Source organism: Vanacampus margaritifer, chromosome 20 (assembly GCF_051991255.1).
Source record: "Vanacampus margaritifer isolate UIUO_Vmar chromosome 20, RoL_Vmar_1.0, whole genome shotgun sequence".
Taxonomy (NCBI): Eukaryota; Metazoa; Chordata; class Actinopteri; order Syngnathiformes; family Syngnathidae; genus Vanacampus; species Vanacampus margaritifer.
Window position 1 is genome coordinate 8,588,259 of NC_135451.1, and position 20,781 is coordinate 8,609,039.

At 37.9% G+C, this 20,781-nt stretch overlaps 1 protein-coding gene across 2 annotated transcripts in view; it reads right to left on the bottom strand.

Annotated features, from left to right (window-relative positions):
- LOC144040306 (partitioning defective 3 homolog) overlaps positions 1-20,781 on the bottom strand; it is a 284,979-nt gene that overhangs the window by 43,560 nt on the left and 220,638 nt on the right. For both annotated transcript variants that reach the window (XM_077554419.1, XM_077554418.1), the window contains one exon: positions 19,640-19,951. In XM_077554419.1, the coding sequence (XP_077410545.1) occupies positions 19,640-19,951 (312 nt within the window). The remainder of the gene's footprint in view (positions 1-19,639; positions 19,952-20,781) is intronic.

The following is a 20,781-nucleotide window of genomic DNA, read 5'->3' on the forward strand; positions in this document are numbered from 1 at the left end:
TTATACTCTGCTGCCACCTGCTGGCCCTTTTTTTGTAATAACTACCATTGCTTTAAGCGACCGCTTCACATCAGAGGCTGCATCAACACGCTCTAGCATAAAAAAAAAAAAAAACATTTTAAAAAAAAATGTATAAAATCATTTTTGGGACCATGGCAATATTTAAACTGGGAGCAAATGAGTTAAACAAGACAAACAGTTTGGGATTTTCATAATTTTGAGGTGGCCCTCACCCCTGTATCCCACTAGAATAGATCTGAGCCAATCTCCACATTCAGAATCAAAGGAAGAGCAATTGGCAATAAAATGACCATTTTTATTAATGTGATATGTTCACAAATCCGACCTTGAGACAGACAGCGGAAAATGGAGCAAAAATATTTTTGCTTCTGAAACTGAAATATCTGACTTCATTAATTAAATTACAAAGAGAAATATTTTTATTTTAGTTTTATTTACATAGATAGAAAAGCAGGCTGAGGGCCGCTAGAAAATGGACGGCGGGCCGCAAATGGCCCCCGGGCCGTAGTTTGGACACCTCTGATTTAGCCTGTCTAGGTCTTTGGTTAAACAAGTTAACTTATTTTATCAGTGTAGCGTATACCATAAAAGAGATGCCTTCACACAGGATTTTTTTTTTCTTCTTCAACTATGCCAATAGTGGGCCTGCTGTCTGAGCAGCATATTGCGTTTAATTGTGTCGTGCGCAGAAAAGTAATCTAACTTGCATCAGCCGGTTTGGCGAGCATCCTAGCAGGCAAGAAGGTAGATAACCAAGGACACCTTAGTTACACCTACGGGCTAATTACAAGTGATTCATCAGGCAGATGCTGCCACACCGGTAAATTAATTTGTGCATTAGTAATGTGTGGTGAAGTGATTTTTCCCGCCAGTGTCGCTTGCCAAAGATAAGCCGCACAACATGCTGAAGTGTGCAAAATTGTAGACATAAAACAAAAAAAAAGGGACGGATTGGTCATCATGGTTAAAAGTGCGGTTGCGATGCCCAGGTATGGGAGTTGGGGTGGTGATATTTAGTCGGAGAAAGCACAAAGAGGTTCGAGGGGGGACTGGAAATAATAAAGAGGAGAGACCCGTCCTCTTCCTTAGTTTAGCCTTTGGCCTATAATGAGGGCTCTTGACACCGAGAAGCGCACTGATACAACACATTTGGCAGCCTGGCAAATTGATCCGGGAGCCCGACGGGTGATTGACAGCAACTCCTCGGGGCGCCGACATGCGAGTGTGTACGCGCATGTCAAAGAGGGTGCTAAAAAGAGTAGGAGGGGAGGAAGTGATATGGCGTGAGACAGAGAGAAGGAGGTGAATTATTGGGTCGCTGAAGATGAAGAGGAGTACCGGGCGCGGGGCGAGGGAATTAAGTGATGGGCCGAGGGTTCAAACAGCAAAGTAGTCTGGCAAGGTAATTCGATATTGGCCTGGGTACTGATGCATGAAAGCATACTGCTCATATAAACTGGATTTCAGTTTGTGATGTTTACTATCGAAGACAAAAGTATCAGGATTGGCACATTTCAGTGTTTCAGGGAATTTTTGAAAATCATTGCATAATCTGATAATCAATTACTTGTCAATTAACTCATTCACTCACAGCCATTTTCACTGAAGCAATCCCCTTCGCTCCCGGCTGTTTTGCTGGATTTTGACAGATTTTGCAAGGCCCGGAATATTGGGTTAAATTGCTATAAAAACATGGAACCTACTAAAAGAAAGATTAAGCTCTTCTTACATTAGGATTTTTTTTCCCATCTGTTTCCGTTTTGCAGGAATTAGCATTAGAATATAGCTAAGTTACATGATTATTCACGAATCTGTTTAAAACAGTGGGTAAATCAGCTTGTTTGCAACATGGCCCTGGTTGATCTCTTATACTCTGCTGCCACCTGCTGGCCGTTTTTTACTACTATTGTTTCAACCGTTCTGTGCAGTTGAGAGGCTGCATCAAAACCTTCTGTATGCTCTAGCATAAAAAAAATGTATAAATACGTTTTTGGGACACTTAAAACATTTAAAATAGAAGCTATTCATATGTTTTGGGGAGCAAATGAGTTAATCAATGAATTTTGACAGCTCTAATCAAAAGTGCTAGTGCGCTTGGTACTCGGCACTTGGTATCGGTGACTACTCAAGAGTTGAGTATACATATTGGTATTGGACAAAAATGTGGTATCAAACATCCCTAGTATCCAATAATGTGTTCAGAATATATGGATGCATTCAACTTTATGAGATAGAATAGCTTTTACAGTAGATTCATTTCCAGGTAAGAGGCAATATCCTTTTTTTTTTTTTTTGGAATGTCCGTATATGACGCAAATAGCTGAAATAATCAACAGTGAAACAAACAGTTGACGCGGACGAAAATGACAAAATAAAAGGATGGTCTCACGTGAACGTGAGCAATAATGGCACAGTGACAGCTCTAGTTTATATGGCTAATAACCATGTCACAGCATCATGGAGTCAGCCTGGTGAATTATAGCCCCTCTAGACTCTATTGCTGCAATTTTTCCTAAAGTCTCCCAGAGGAGCAAGATCAGCCACATGTCTGCCACATTTCCCCCTCAGGCCCTCCGGGGATGAGGCAAGCAGCAATGTGGAGTTACGCTGATGGTCGCAGGCTGTTGATTCTTATGTCTCCGCTGGTTGTTTTAAAGAAAGACTGATGGGAGTGATGAGAGTGCTTGGGAGGTGATGGAAAAAGGTGGCGTTTGAAGAGCGTCTCTTTGGAGAGGAAGGCTTGAGTTATGGCGCGTTGGCGGAGGCTGGAAACACCTCACACGGCTCCGCGGAGGCAGGGATGAATGATGGAATGGGAGTTCTGCAGCTGTGGCCGAAACAGGAAGGCAAAGGGGTGACGTGTTTTTTTATTGTAATCCCCTTTCAGCCGCTGGGAGGTGGAGGTCTTGCTGACTTGCTGTGTGCTCTTCCTTTGGGATCCCTCTTTGTCCTTATGATCACCTCAGCTTGCTTTTCTCCCGCATGTCGTTGTTTTCCTCTCTCAATCTACATTTCTTCTCTTTTTACTACTTTTAATCAATCCTACTGTGTTTACATCTTTAAAACGGCCTGAACTAAGGGTATAAATATACATAAGTTATCCCATATTTACTCATATCGTATTGCAAAGCATTTATTCAGCAGTATAACCTTGTTTGAATCATGAAGTTGTCGGTGAAGAAGAGCAGAGCGTGATAAAGAGCATGACTCCTACTTCAGGAACTTCAGGAACTGTGCCCTTATCACAAGATAAGGACTGAAACATTTTGTTGTTGGAGAGCCGAAGAAAAATGCATCTGTATTATTATCTGGGCAATGACTCGTATCCGCGATGGTTTTAATGTTGCTGCTGTGTTCCCCCTCCCCTTTAGAGCAGCAACGGCTATATAACTCGGGGTAGAAGATTGTAATCTGTGCACATCTCTGTCCGTTCTCCTCGCGAGCAAAAATAATCTAAGTCTCTTTGTCTTCCTTCCTTGTCTATTAAATTAAATGTTATAGGTTGACTGAATTGGACATTTTCTATACAAGAAATCCAGATTATGGCTGTATAAAACAAAATCTATTCTCAGACTTTTTTTATATGGCACTATTCATACACAAAAAAGGTGAGGCACAGAGGATCCATGCAAGGGATGACAGCCCATGGACACAGGGAGCGGCCCAGATTAATCGTGGTAGACCTCATACAGGGTGTAAGGCCCCCCCTGGCCCCATGTCTATGGGGCCTTCATGACGACTCCCCCTCATGAGAAGGCCAGCCACCCTTCTTAGTACGGAGACCTCCAATGAGGAAACATTTAAAATACCCCAAAAAATAAAAAGCTGAATTCTAAAAGAAAACAAAATAAAGAGCCAAAAGAAAGCTAAAAGACAGTAGGTAAAAACTAAAAGACAATGAGTTGAATAAATTAAAAGAGTAAAAGATCCCATTCAAGCAGAGCTTTTAAATTGTGATCTGTATAGAAATATGGAACGTAATGGCGTCAGTACTGACACTACATCAATACAGAATGAATAGGGCCCGACTGATTAATCGGCCTGCGATTATAATCGGCCGATTATTGCCCTTCAAAGACAGACCTCAAAACGTTTTCATCAAAGAAAACCAAAGTTTCCGACGCTGTGAAAGTACCCTGAATGCAGCATTTTGCTTGCGTAGCATTAGCAACTAGCAAGTGTGTAGCATATCTTATGCTGGTTATTCTGTTGTTCCTAAGCGTCCTTTAAGCTGTTTAATGACATCACAGTTGAGTTAACTGTAAAACTAAACATACGACGATAAGAATTACATCCACTGTATATTTAAATACAAAACATGCTTCGTTTTTTAAAACATCACTAGCTTAGTGCTAATGCTAAAAGTGAAGGGGAAATCCCATTGAAATGCTAACAAGAAGTTAGCATCAACTTCAGGAGTGTTTTTTCCTTCAAATAACGAATATTCACACACAAATCCTGTGAGAACACAATTTTATGCATTCAATATATGTTTTTAAATAATCGGCAGACTAATCGGTAATCAGTATTTTTTTCTGCCAAAAATCGGTATCGGCATTAGCCTCAGCCTCAAAAAATGGTCGGGCCCTAGTGAATACCATGTCTGATGCAGGCTTATCAGCATTATATTCTGTTCCACAAACAAGCCTTGATGCAGTCTACACAAAACAAAAATGGCTGTCCAGATGTTCCAACATTTAAGACAAGACTGAGCCCCATGCCCCAGTAAGTAACCCTAACTATAAAACGACCTTGTAACATTATAAATATGCAACAACTCAAGTACATAAAAAGACAACAAAAGTGCAGCAGTTCTGACCACAGAAAACGTCACTGGGTTGGCCGGCTCACCACCGCTACATTATTAGGACACCCGCCAGCAGCCTTATTTGCGTAATCATGAACCTCAGACCGTGGCGTAAATGTGTAGATGAAAACTGCAGCTGGCAAGTCAAACCAAATTAATGTCAAAGTATTAAAATTAATGTCATTTAAAGTGAAACGGAAATAGAAAATGGTATCAGTGATTTTTTTTTTTTTTGGGTGTAACAAAGGATTATTGAGAAAATGTCATGAGCTTGTGAAAAAAAGAAAATGGATCATCTTTTGGTTTCCGAGGTGAAAGGTGGTTAACGTCTACTACACAGATATTAAATTGTGGACATTAAGTTAATATTTCTTCCTCTACCACGACTGCACTTTATTGCTCATTTATCTTTTGTGTCTCCCTTTCTCTTAACACTATCTTTCCTTGACCCCCAATTGTTCTCTCTGCACAACATACCAACATGATTACAAGGTTCGAGGACACAGACGGAGCAGTCACATGAACTCTCGCTCTCTGAAATAAAAATGTGTGAGATAAGGCAGGTGTGTAAAAAGCATGGCACACAACTGTATACACAACATCAGGGTTTCCGCCAGTGTTTTATAGGCATGGCGGGCTGCCCCATGTTCCGTTGTGTACGGACAACTTTCACTAATGGAGCGTCCATCGAGCGTGTGCAAAATAAAGAAACATTACATTCTCCGTCATCCTTCTTCATCTTCATCCTCTTAACTAAGCTGATTAGCAGGCTCCCATCATCAACCCAACAACCCTTGCGGCAACATGGGACGGCAAAGGGCCCTACCGCGTCTGCGTGAATATTAAGTGTGGGATTTGTGTCACGGGTTTGAAATTGGAAATCACAAGTTTGACTAATCAGCTTTGGAGGCTCCACATTCAGAGTGTATTTACAGTACGCATGCATTGCTGTGTGTGTGTGCGTGTCTCTAGTGGCGACGAAGAGCCTGCGCGCACACACAAGCACCTTTGCTTCCTCAATCCACATTCATTCAAATAAAGAGAGACAGATATAGCCCAAGACGCTCTTAGGGAAAATGCAGCCAGTGGGATTTTACAGTCTAAAGCCATTCAATAGTACGCTCAAGTGTGTCTCCCTTTCTCTCTCTTGACCATGTCATACATCATCCTTGCTGCCCGTTATTTGTTCCGATGATTCAATGCTTTACTTTTCATGATCATTATTGCTTATTGAGGTCCCTTGTTCAAAGTATGTTATTAAAAAGGTGAGGTAAGAAACAGAGGGAGGAAAGTCCTACAGTAAATATGAGAAAAATTTGCAAGAATTCTACCAGTGAAGAAAGAGGAGGAGGATGAAGATGATGAAGAAAAAGGAGGAGGATGGAGTTGATGATCATGAAGACAATGTAGAAGATGAAGAAGAAGATGATGATGAAGGAGGAAATGATGATGATGAAAAAGAAAATGATGATGAAGATGAAGAAAAAGATGATGATTGTGATGAAGAAGAAAAATATGAAGAAGGAGGAGGAGGAGGAGGATGGAGATGATGATGATGAAGGCAATGAAGAAGAAGATGAGGAAGAAGCTGATAAAGAAAAATATGATGATGAAGATGAATATGAAGAAGATGATGTTGATGATGATGAAGAAGATGATGAAGAAAACGATGATGATGATGATGAAGAAGATGATGAAGATGATGATGAAGAAAACGATGTTGATGATGAAGATGATGATTTTCCAATTCAATAAAACAACCTCATGCTCCAAGTTTGAAGTTGAGATGCTTGATGGAGGTAGAGATCAGAGCTTTTAATTTGTCTCGTGAAAATATTCTACACAAAAGCCATCCAACCCTGCCATTATTGACCTTTCTTTGTATATGTATTGTAAAAATGTCAATATCAAAACAGATTACAAAAACTGTTGAACCATGCATGAACCGTGCAATAATATTTTCTTAAGAAAATTAGTTTGAGTTTGTAGCTAATGAATAATCATGTCCTAATGAGCAAAAAAAAAAAAAAACACACACAAAAACTTCTTGTTATGCAGTCTGCGTAATATAATTGTTGCGGATGGGTGGTGTCTGGTCGGTGCTGGACTTCACTTTCCTTTCTTTTCTTTGGTCCTTCCTCGGGTCTCCTGACGGCCTCACGACTCTGGCTGGAAGTGTTCGGTTTAGGTGAACGGTATGGGATTTTTTTAATAGGTTTTAGGTGAACTAATGAATACACACTCACGCACGCACACACACACACACACGCACGCGCACATACAAAAAAAAAAATATATATATATATATATTAAAAAAAAAGAGAGCAATGATGATGACATGTCAAATCGGTAAAATTACCAAATGAACAATACTGAGCTCTCCAGAAAAAAAAAATAAATAAATAAAAATAAAAACAAAAACAAAAACAAACAAAAAAAAAATAACAATAATAATAATAATAATAATTGTTGCGGATAATCATTACATGACTACATTAGAGTTTGATGAAAAGTTGGCAAGACTTTGCTGATCAACGATCAGAGACACGTTAGACATTAGGCACACAAACACGTACGTACAATAATCATATTAAAGATAAACTGCAGTGAAAATTAAAGGTTCGACCCTCACCGCCATGAAACGGACGAGCAGCAACTGGCTTCAAAAAGTCGTAAAAGCAACGGAGAGTTCAATTGACGTCGCCAACTATCACTAAAACATGACCATTATCCAGCGTAAAAGGCAGCTTGGCCTTACAGTGAGCCTTTAATGACCGCCATATAACTGCAGGATGAGGATTATGCTTTATATTTAATCACTCCGGTAAAGACAAGTGGTTCTGCGGGTGCCATCTCTCACCGTGACATTTACAGACCAGTAGTGGAGGATGTGGGGCAAAAAAAAAAAAAAAAAAAAGAGCAAGTCACGCAGGAGTTCCTCTGTTGTTAGATAAATTAGCCAATCAAAAATGGTACGCAATCAAGGTGAAGTTCTATAAGAAAACCAATTTCAATTCCAACTCCATATATTTTTTTTTTTATTTGTTTATTTTTTAATTTAATTTTATTTTTATTTTTTTTTATTTTTTTTTTTCCCCGGAGACCTCAGTATTGTTCATTCGGTAATTTTACCGATTTGACATGTCATCATCATCGCCTTTTTTTTTTTTTTTGTATGTGGGTGTGTGTGTGTATTCATTAGTTCACCTAAAACCTATTTAAAAAATCCCATACCGTTCACCTAAACCGAACACTTCCAGCCAGAGTCGTGAGGCCGTCAGGAGACCCGAGGAAGAACCAAAGAAAAGAAAGGAAAACTCCATATTTTAATGCAGAAAATGCCTTTCAGTAATGCTCCTGGTAGCATGTACAGACATAAACCGAGGGCACAGCAGTAACTCGCATGCACACAGTCAATTTTCTTGAAAACAGCGCCTTCTCTTTGACAGCGAGCCAGGTTCCGAGACCTGCAGCCCCGGGATGATCTGCGATGACATCATGGTCCCATTACAGCAGACAAATAAGTCTGTGTGCTGTCATTACTGGGTTGCGACCGGCTAAGAGCATTTTTACAGGCACTCTGTCTACGTCTGCCGGCCCCCGACACGGGTTTATTAGGTCTCACGGGGGAGCTCGAGCAGGTTTGGCTCAGGTGACCGAACAAAGCAGAACACTTGTCTAATTCTGCATGAGGGAGACCCTGCAGCCCAACCAATGCCCTGGTAGCGCCTATATAACAAACGGAAACGCATAGAGGAGCCTGAGGCTTTTTGTATGATCTGCTTTATTTTCTGGTGACATGTCAAAAACATAATGTCAACATTGACATTAAAACCAGATGGTTATTTTAACTCTTGTTGAAAACATAAACACGATTTTGACAGTAGATCAACTTCGTAAATGTCACGCAATTCACTCTGCCAAGAGTGAACATGATTCAATTGTTGTGTCACTGCTTCATAACAATCCTTCTCGAAAATGTGCCATATAATTGCCTTACGTTCAAAGTGTCACAAGAGGTGCGGAATTCAGAACACATGGGCAGACAAATACAAAAAACACAAAGTGAGAACAGAGAACAGGGCTGGATTCAGACGGCCTGGAAGAAAACACAGAATTCTGACTTAATTCTCACTTAAAGTGACTTTGTGACGTAGATCTAAGAATTGTGGGAGGGGAGTCAGAAAGTAAGAATACTGAGATGAAAGTCAGAATACTCACTTTTAAGTGAGAATTCTGATTTTAAGTCAGAATTCTGACTTTAAAATCAGAATTCTGTGATTAAAGTCAGAATTCTGTGATTAAAGTCAGAATACTGAGATGAAAGTCAGAATCCTCACTTTAAAGTGAGAATTCTGATTTTAAAGTCAGAATTCTGTGATGAAAGTCAGAATTCTCACTTTAAAATCAGAATTCTGTGATTAAAGTCAGAATACTTAGATGAAAGTCAGAATTCTCACTTTAAAATCAGAATTCTGTGATTAAAGTCAGAATACTGAGATGAAAGTCAGAATCCTCACTTTAAAGTGAGAATTCTGATTTTAAAGTCAGAATTCTGTGATGAAAGTCCAAATTCTCACTTTAAAATCAGAATTCTGTGATTAAAGTCAGAATACTGAGATGAAAGTCAGAATCCTCACTTTAAAGTGAGAATTCTGATTTTAAAGTCAGAATTCTGTGAATAAAGTCCGAATTCTGATATTAAAGTGAGAATTCCGAGAATTAAGTCAGGATTCTGAGAATAAAGTCAGATTTTTTCCCCCTCTTCACTTCTTCAGCACATTTGCATCAACCTAGAGCAGTGGTCCTAAACCTTTATGGAGGTACTGAACCTAACAACAACAACAAAACAACTACCACCTCTGTTTTCTTAAGATGGAACCCAAAGTCAGTAGATACAAAGAAAGCAGCAGAAGCCCCAGAATTGAACCCTGTGGAACACCACACCTTCCATTATACATATTATCACACATATTAGTCCGACCACTTTATTGACCTCTGTCGAACCTCTGAAACTGACTCACTGAACCGCCGGAGTTCGATCAAACCCAGGTTAAGAACCACTGATTTAAATAATAAATACTCAACATGTGTTGTTTTAAATGCAACTGTTATGCAAGTGCAAATTATAATTACAAATTCTCTCGTCGAGATCCGATTTGTAAATTGGATTGTGTTTAAGGCGTGAGGATCGGAAACGACAATGGTGCAGCCCGGCAGAAATATAGATGCTGCTTTTAAAACAGAGGCAACTATTGCTGTGTTGTGTGTGCGCACTCGCCAACTCAGTGGGTGAGGGAAATTCAATTACTTGCCCTGTACACACTGGCTGAGCTATTAATTAGAATGGACTTTGAACTTCTTGATACAGTTGCACCCCAGAGATACGGCTCAGAAAATTGTGTTCAGGACACTGTGTGGAAGAAGGAGCCGCTGGACGCGATTTATTGGCTTTTGGACAACACTGCAAATCAGAAGGGATCTATTATCACTGAAGAATAACCAATTACCATTAATTGTAAGAATTTTTAAGGTTACGCACCCCTTGACAAATAAAGGTCAGTTTACTTGAATATTACTCAACTTCCATCTATGGAGGACCAAAATATATATTAAAAAAAAAGACTAAAAGTGAAACTAAAAAAAGGATATAAAAAATAGAATACAAAAATTAAATACAAAAAATAAATATAAATGGAAATAAAAAGCAACAATATAAAAATAAATGTTGACATGAACACAATATATATATAAATGACTAAATAAATAAATGACTAAAAGTGAAACTAAAAAGGATATAAAAAATAGAATTCAAAAATGAAATACAGAAAATAAATATAAATGCAAATAAAAACAACAATATAAAAATAAATGTTGAAATGAACACAAAATATATAAATGACTAAATAAATAAATGACTAAAAGTGAAACTAAAAACGGATATAAAAAAATAGACATAATTTTTTTCAATACAAATAAATAAATAAATGGAAATAAAAACAACTAAATATATATATAACTCCATGAATAAATATAAATAATAATATAATAATATAAATAAAAATAAAAAACGGAATTCAAAAAATAAAAATAAATGTCAAAATAGGGAAACTAAAAACAGATATAAAAAAATTTAATAAAAAATTAAATACAAAAAAATAAATATAAACAGAAATAAAAACAACTATATATATATCTATATATATATATATATATATATATAGATATATATATACATAGTTGTTTTTTTTACTTTTATTTATTTATTTATGGATATATTAATATATGTTGTTGTTTGAATTTCCTTTATTATTTATTATTTATTATTTTTACTTCCTTTTCCATTTATTTTTTGTATTTAATTTTTTAATTCTATTTTTTATATTCATTTTTTCTTTTAAACTTTTAGTCATTTATTTATTTATTTTAGTTACATATGTATTTTTTATTTTTTATTTTGACCGTTTTGGTCCTCCATATCCATCAACGTACATTTTTCCATCTTGACCTAAAATATCAGTGCGCAAATAAAAAAGAGAGAGGTTTAATGTCAGCCGAGACACACTCAGGTCACGCGTTACAAAACAGCATGTGCGCGTCTGTGTATTCTCATAGAACATAACTAAAGATAGAAATGAGAGAAAGGTAGGAAACATGAGATGGCGTGGGAGTCATGCGTTTGCTCCTGACTGGGCTCGGGGTGCCGCGCATCTCCATCAATTTCCTCACCTGATCTATTTCTGGCAAAGGCTGTATGGGAGCGCCTGTTTGCGAGATGAAAGCAACAATTCTATGCTAGCACAGTGGACCTGTTATTAGTTGATGAAATTAGGTTATCCATCACGTGAAAAGCCGAATGTGACCTCAAAGTCGGCAAACAGGCACGCTACATAATGTTATGTTGTAACCGACTGAATACAAACGTTTGTCCCATATTTGCAAGAATCCTGTGAAATGTTTTCAGCCCGATACTGATAGTTGTTTTTGAAGAGCAACAGAATACGTCAAAGGTTGTCAAACCTTGGGAGCCTCCAGAGTCGTTTCTACTGGTGGATTATCTGTCTGTTTGCAGCTGCCGATTGCCAGAATTTGATCAGCAAAGCAGGTTTCAACAGCCACGGGGGTTTGTTTCAAGTTTTTCCCATCTCCGTTTTGCATATTTCTACGCTCGCACCTCTCTCCCTCTCTTTCATCATCTAAGAAATTCATTAGGTATTACTTGCATGTCTTCCGGGCTTTTCATCGGAAGTATTGATAAAACACATACTGTACATGCAAGCTTAATCAGCTTGATCCACTTGATGTTGAGTTGAAGGAGAGGTGGGTCTATATATCTCAACCAACACTCCACCCCCACCCCCACCCCCCCCAACCCGCTTTGTTGGTCTGCTTGCAGGCTGTTTGCTTTCTTAAATGAACGTAATGGTACAAACGGAGGATAAATTGCTTTCCGCGTGCTCCATCTCATCACATCTCTCCCACAGGGGCCTCACTCTGAAGCGGGAGAGGAGGGTGGGAGGAAGGGGGAAAAAAAATAAAAATGAAAACAGAGCATGAAAATAATTCACTTGCTTTGCCTTGGAGATACACGTTGCTATCTGTGTAGAACCCGTGCGATAAGTTGGATGTACATTTTCTACATTAGGCCTCCTGTGCTATCATCATAGCAGGAGAGCAGGCTGAAAAAAAGGGTGAAAGCTGAAAGACCTTATTTTCTGACATCAAGGACAAGGTTAACCTAGGGAGGGGGTGTCCTCGCTTTTGAGGTTCATGCGTCCCCTTTAATCCTTCATGGTTGTTTACACACGAGATAGTGAGCCGTGAGTAGCTGGGAAAATGCAGAGGAATCGTATTCATGGGGTGGCGTGGCTCAGTGGTAGAGGGGTCATCTCCTAAAACAGAGGTTGTCAACTCTTGTGACCATGTCAAAGTGTCCTTGAGCAAGATACTGAACCGTCAGTTGCTCCTGATGCTGCATCATCAGGAGGTAAAATGAGGAAATTGTGTTAAAGCACTTTGAGTACCTCAGGTAGAAAAATGCTTTACCCTTCATTATTTGTGTAAAGCACAACTTAACCCATTTGCTCCCAAAAACGTATAAAAACGTTCTATTTTAAATATTGCCATGGTCCCAAAAACATTTTTTTTTTTTGTTTATGTTAGAGCATACAGAAGGCTTTGCTGCAGCCTCTGACCTGAAGAGGTCGCTTAAAGCAATGGTAGTTATAAAAAAATATAAATAAAACATCCAGCAGGTGGTGGCAAAGTATAAGAGATCAACCAGGGCCATGTTGCAACAAGCTCTTTCCCCCCAGTGTTTTCAACAGATTTGTGAATAATAATGAAACTTAGCTATATTCTAATGCTAATTGCTGCAAAACAGAAACAAATATAAATATACTTTTATTTCCTGTTGAAAGAAGAGACTCCAATCTTTATTTTGTTAGGTTTCATGTTTTTATAGCAGAAGAACAAAAAATTCTGTGGGCCTTGCAAAATCAGTCAAGATCCAGTAAAACAGCCGGGAGCGAAGATGGTTGCTTCAGTGAAAATGGCTGGGAGTGAATGAGTTAATTTCCCTTTCAAAAGCAAAATATTCCAACATGGAAAATAGTAACAAAACAAACTATCTTGTCAAAATTTAAAAAAAAAAAAAAAAAGGAAACTGCTTAGCTATTTATTAGAGATAAACGAAATATTTTTTCAGGGTCGATACCGATTATTAGTTATCAAAGAAGCCAATAACCGATGTTCACTTTCATTAAAAGATAAAAACTGGTGTAAAAAATAACTAAAATTAAAACTTCATACACGTTAATAGCTCTCTATTGTCAATAGTAAATTAAGTTTTTTTTTTTTTTTTTTGTATATATCAGAAATGTTCCATTTTAAACAAAACATGTACAGAGAGTTCCCAGGATTGGCAGCATCTCTTATCAAATAATAAAACATATATATAAATAGTTCTGTAAAGTAAACAAAGTTTTAAATTGATCTATTACGGGACGTCACTTTTTTTTTTTAAAGGTTGATATTCGTGAAAATGCAGAATATCTGCGTTGATATTCAGCCCAGCCAATAACCCGTCTATCCCTACTTATTTATACGTTTACTATTATCCGGTCCATTTTGTTAATTAACCCCAACCGCTTAGGAAAATATATACAGTGGAACCGAGACTTACCAAAGACCTGTTTACGAACAATTTGAGTTATGCACAAAACTTCAGTAGAAAAATAATAAAAAATCTAAACATTTACTCATGAGATTTCTCCCAAACAAGCATCTCCACTACTCAGTGTTTGATGGCCAGTTGCCAATTCGGTCAAGTCCAGGCCTCTTATTTTGATTATCCAGGAGACACTAAACATACCCGATCACATCAATTTCCTTTAATAAAATGACCACAGATGAGACATCTAAGAATGGCAGAAACTGAGATCATTTATCCAAACACAAGCAAACACAAAAGTTGGAAAAAAAACATACAGACACCCAAAACTTCACAAAATGTTACTTTCCACTCGAGTATAGTGTTGCTTGTGCCTCATTAAGGCAAAGTGCTTCAATATGTTTACTCCCTTGGGGAGCAACATGAAAACTTATTAGAGACTTATGAGCTGTTATTTAAGTCTTCACACAGAGGCATGGGTCGTAAAAGATTAATTTGTTTACCAATAAATTATTGAGAGGTATAATTTAATCAAAGCTGCAGATGTTGCCGTCAAAAAGGCCCGTTAATCTTCTTTTGATTGCAAAATAATGAAATACAAACAATAAAAATCACAAAGACAGCTTGTTGATTGTAGACTTAATTAACTAACTAAGGACGAGAGAGGAAACGAAATAAATGTTGACTTCGAAATGGCTCAGCAAGCAACTGATTGAGGTAGAACATCACAGATCATGTGTTCCTTATTATTTAGCTGCATTAGTAGTCCAGTTAGACGGTGATGGATTTAACTCTAGCTGGCTACAATGACATGCCTTCAGCAATGGCAATCGATTAATATTACTAAACTAGAGAATGTCATTTTTGTAAAAATTGTGTTTGGAAAGATGTTGAATGACATGGAATGATATAAAATGACCTGCAATAAGCTGATCATGTTGATGTTGGAAATGAATCTGTCAAAAAATGTAGAAATTAGTGTTTAGAAGAGAGGGGGGAAAAAAGTATTTTTTTTTATTTTATTTTGAAATTTTAGAAAATATTTTGAGGTGTGGATGAGATACAATTTAAAAATTAAAGTTGGAATGGTTTGAATCGGTCAAAAAAATGTAGAAATTAGAGGAGAAAAATAAAAAAATATCATAATGTATGGCTTTTATTTTGAAATATTGAAAAAAATTACTTTTGCAGTAGGATAAAATAAACTGTTTAAAGTTGGAACAGTTTGTATCCGTCAAAAAATGTAGCAATTCGGGTGGGGGGGGATTGTAATTTTTTTTATTTATTTTGAAATTTTGAAGAAAAAAAATGCAGCAGAGATAAGACAATTGAAAGTTGGAAATTTTTGAATCGGTCAAAAACAGACAGAAGTGTTTTTATTTTTTAGAGAAATTTATGGCTTTAATTTTAAAATTTTGAAAAACATAGCAGTAGGAATTTAAAAAAAAAAAAGAGTAGAAATTAGAGTGATTTGTTTTATTTTCATTTAGAAATTTGGGCTAAAAAAAATCGGAACAGTTTAAAGTTAGATTGCTTTGAATTGGTAAAATAATGTAGAAATTAGAGAGAGAGAGAGAGAGAAAATAAATAAATATTTTTTTTGCTTTTATTTTGAAATGTCGTAACAGAAACTCTATATTAGGCTACATTATATAACATTGGAAATATTTTGTTATAAATGTGTTGAATGGCTGCACATTAGTTGAAATTAGTAGCATAGCATAAACTCTATTGCTTTAAGGCACTGACACTTCCTTTGTGGTGTCTCAATGCAGATCCTCACCCGGAACCCCAAACTATCTTCCAGGAGAGGTACCCTCACTTTATCTGTTCTCCAGAGATGGAAAGCCTCTTCTTTTATCCGCTTTGGAAAACGCATTAGCTACCTCATGATCAAATTTCAAGGCCATGCAAGTTGAAGGTTTTGACTGTAATTTCGAGTGGCTCGTGCAACAGGGGGAAGAAAAAAAAAAAAAAGTATTTCTTTAAGTGTCCATCTTTGAGTTGTTGCGCTCTCATCCCCTGCCTGCTCGGCTCTCCGGAGCGTCTGAGTTTCACAGGACTTGAAAAGCTTTGCGCCGCTGAGCTCTATCGGCTTGCGTGTCTTTTTTTTTCCCTGCCTGCTTTGCCCCGCTGCTTCTTTCTCGCTCTCACTGAGTCGCGTTCGAATCCGGTCGGGTAATGGGAGCAGCAGTCAATCAAATAACCGTTTCAAAAGGTGATGCTTTTGTTTCACGCCCACCTCCCCCAAAATGCCTTGGAGGCCTCGCACCTGTCAGGCTGTCGTGCTCAAACGCACCATCCAGTGCCACTCACCCGAACCCCGGGGTCCCCTGGCAGATGGAGTAGTTAACTTCTCGGATGCCTGTCTCGAAATGAGGTCATTCCATTTTGCTTTGTGTAAACAAGAGTAAAAAAAATCACGCTGTGACTTTTACAGTGAAATTTTGCCGTCCCTCATTTTTATTGAGTGACACAATTTTCCAAACACGGCTGGTTCTGTCAACTTTTTTAACAGCGGTAATAAATTGTCAAATGAGCTCTTATTTTCGACTGATGCTGCATAGTAACAGTGAAACATAATATGGCCGACTGAGCACGATCTCTAAGGCTTTATATGACATGGTCTGACTCATTCCATCTTTACAGTCATTGTGACCTTCCCTTCAGTACGCCATTAGCGAAGGCCTATTAGAAGGAAAGGTGCATATCCGCGTTATTTATCCAGCTGCAGCTTCGTTTTATAATCTGAAGAGGTTAAACTAGTGGGCATCTTAGAAATTGTGGGCGAGTCATGGGTGAATGATTTTATAATGACATTAAAGGAATGTTCGTTTGTAAAACACAAAAGAGGCTAAATTGCAAAACGACAATAAACAGTAGCAGGCAATTGGAGGCATGTGGACTTAATTTGTTCATCCAAGGGTCTGTTAAGTGACTCTAATTAGTTAAATGGACCAAAAAGAAAAACCTCCACTTTAAGTGAAGCTGCAATGCCCATTTGTGAGCCAATGACTAAAAAAAAATGCAGTCCTGTCTTAGTTTTTCAATATTATTTTCACTCCCAGCCATTTTCACTGAAGAAATCCCCTTCACTCCCGACTAATTCACTGGATTTTGGCCCACAGAATATTGTGTTATATTGCTATAAAAACTCTCTTTTCTTCTTTCATCAGGAAAAAAAAAATCAGTTTCATTTTTGCTGCAATTAGAACATAGCTAAGTTTCATCATTATTCACAAATCTGTTTAAAACAGTGGGGGGAAACAGCTTGTTGCAACACAGCCCTGGTTGATCTCTTATACTCTGTTGCCACCTGCTGGCCGTTTTTATCATCACTGCCATTGCTTCAAACATTCTCTTCAGTTCAGAGGCTGCATCAAAGCCTTTTGTATGCTCTAGCATAAAAATAAATAAATAAATAATAAATACATCTTTGGGAGCATGGTAATATTTAAAATAGAATTTATTTATATGTTTTTGGGAGCAAATGAGAAAACCAACCCTTCCGTCATCATCAATCCATCAACATTTCAAAAACATTTGTAATAGTCAATTCTTCATTTGTCGCTCGTCAGCAAATCAAGCATTTTGCAATGCTTAGTCCGTCAATGTTTTGAAGTTCCCCGTCTCCCGCTAATCATCAAAAAAAATGGGCGTCTGTCTTTGACAATTCATGGACCTCCCGTCAATATTGATGGAATGCCCACCTCTGACTATTTGTAAGCTACTGTATAAAACTTAAACCAGGGATAAGCAGCTGGCGATTCACACCCACGCACAAATGGCCCGTAGATTACACAATACAAATGTTTCCTGACCGGTTTTAAGTTGTGATACCACTATTCACCTCTAGATGGTAGCCATCACATATCACTAGCGCTTCAACCAAGTCTTCTCAATCATAGCTCTTTTCATACATGCACTTGAGCATGAAATACAGACGTGGGCATTTTACAAAATGTTTCTGGTCCGTCTTTCATCAGTGAGCACCTTCCGTCATCTTTGTTCTGTCATTTTGTAAAGCGCAACCAAACTGTAATCGTCAGTCCGTCATTTTATTTTAACCACATGTCCGTCATCATCCGTCAGTCCGTCAATAGTGATGGAATGCCCAACTCTGATGAAACTTTTGTCTTATATCTGGGTAGGAGGAAGTGTGCGGTCCTATGTGGCAGTGCTGGTGAATAATTGTGGCCCCTCAATCATGTAAGCTGCCCATCACTGACTTCGAAAAATAGAAAAATGACAGACAATCAAGAAAGAAGAAATAAATACGGCACAGACAGACGACTAAGCTAGATGACATGATGTCTAATTGAGTCTTTGCAAATACCATTCTACATTGTGCCATTTGTTTTGACGTCTCAGACCCCGTGGAAATGTTATTTTTTCCTAAATATATAATTAACATGCAACACTGAGGTTTTGATACCTCCATAAACCCGTGGAAATTAAACGTCACACAAAACTACAAAAACAGACGAGTGGTCGAGCAGCACCCTATAAGGCAGGTTCTTTCAGTTATTTGCTTTAATAAACCAATTACTCTCAGAGACGATGTAATAACTAGTGTAATGTGTTTGGATTTCAATTCAAAAACATTTGCAAGGGAGGAAAAAAAAGAAAAAGAAAAACATTAGCCAGATGGTCAGAGGGAATTAATAAAAATACATGTAATCGGAATACACTAAACACAATTAGACTTCTCTCAGGGAAAAATGTTTTTCGCTGAAAGCCCCAGACTGCTTTTTAAGAGAGTACTGTAACCCCGCAGCTTGAATTGACATTTAATAGAACCATATCCATCACTGCCGGAAAATCTTTAGTTTTGGCAGTGTAAAAAAACGGCCTTGGGGGGGAAAATAACGTTCAATAGATTATTGTAAGATGGCGGTTTTCGTCCTGAGGTAACATACTGTATGTCTATCTTTCAACCTATATCAGCACATGGATTGAACTGGTTATCAGTTTGGCCAGATAATCAGGTCATTTCTGCTGTAATTGACTTATATGGGCTGTAGGATGGGGGGCATCCGTTGGTCTGAATCACCTGTTATCATCACAACTTCAACTCTGCACAGCATTGGAAGCACACCAAGATAATCTTTGCTCAACATAGAAGCCATAAGTGAAACAAAGATGAACTCAAACAGAGCATGACGGGGAAAAAAAAAAGTGTGTAAGGCTGAGAGGATTACCTCTGATCCAAGGATAATGAAGGGGGGGGGGGGGAGATATTAAATTACATTCTAACGCTAAGATAAAATATTCCTGCGTTTTTTTCCCCTTTGCCTCTGGTATCGGCTGGTTGTCAAGTGAGCAGTATTTGTTTTCCGTGACGGAAGAATGAGAACCATAACACAGTCATTGAATCAAGTGATGGGAAAATGAAGCTTCATGAAGTTTCATGAACCACTTGCGATTTTTTTTTTTACTCCTGTAGATGAACCCCTTGTTTTAAATGGAATAAATATTGATAACTTTCCCACTGCGTCTTTAAACCAACAGTGCCATCTAGAGGAGTCAAAAAAATATCACACGTTTCATGAAGCTTTCATGAAGCTTCAATTATCCATCACTCTCATTCATGTAAATCGAAAGTGTGCAACAAAAGGCGCAAAGGTAGTCCAACTTGCCTGTCTGAAGATGCGGGGCGTCCATTTCGAGGCTTGTTGACCTGAGCATAGAGTGCCTCGAGAGGTGGGTTGTTGTTGGGAAGATTGGAAGATGGCTGAGGGTTCTGGGGACCTTGAGGCAAATGGTACTGATGGTGAGTGCCGTAAGGCTCCAAGCCGCTGCTGTCCACTGACGAGTCCCAAGATCCGATGCCAGCATAGGTGTGCTCTTCGTCCGAGCTCATTGTGGAGTTGCCGATGATATCTTGGATTTCGGCATATTCCCGCTCCTTTGCCTGCTTCTCCCGTAGTTCACGCATCTTGGCCTGGATTCTAGGGAGAACAACAGCATAATCACTTAACTCATTCAAACCCAAAAACGTATGAAAACATTTAATAATTTGTCCTGCACTCCCAAAAACGTATTTATACGTTTTTCTTTAATGTTTTTTTTTTTTTTTTTAAAGCTACAGCATACAGAAGGCTTTGATAAAGCTTCTGACATGACAAGATCGCTTAAAGCTATGGTAATTATTACAAAAAACAGCCAGCAGATGGCAGCAGAGTATAAGAGATTTGAAACTTAGCTATTTCTAATGCTAATTGCTGCAAAACGGTTAACAGATACAAATATACTTTTTTTCCTGATGAAAGAAGAGACTCTAGTCTCTCTTTTGGTAGATTCCATGTTTTTATAGCAATAGAACACAATATTTTGTGGACCTTGCGAAATCTGTCAAAATCCAGATACATTTTGAGGTTAGGAATGTTGAACAACAAATCCATTTGCACAGCGGCGGAACGATACAGAAGAAGCCCACAATTCACAGGGGACCGGAAGTAAGCCCTGATGGAAATAGCAAGATTAAGTAGATAGTTTTTATTTCATTTTGAGTGTTTTTATTTTATTTAGTTAGCTTTAATTAGTGTTGCTAGCTTTAGTTTTTTTCCCCAAAAATGCTTTGTTTTAGTTTTTATTTGTATTTGTTCTTGTTTTTTTTTGTAGTAGTTCTTTTTACAAGATTCCTGTTAAAAAGCAGAAAACCCAGTTGTACAGTGAACTACATTAAAAAAATATATATAATCTATATATATATATATATATATATATATATTGCCTAGGAGTGACATCATCTGGTGACGCTTTCGTATTGGTGGCCGCG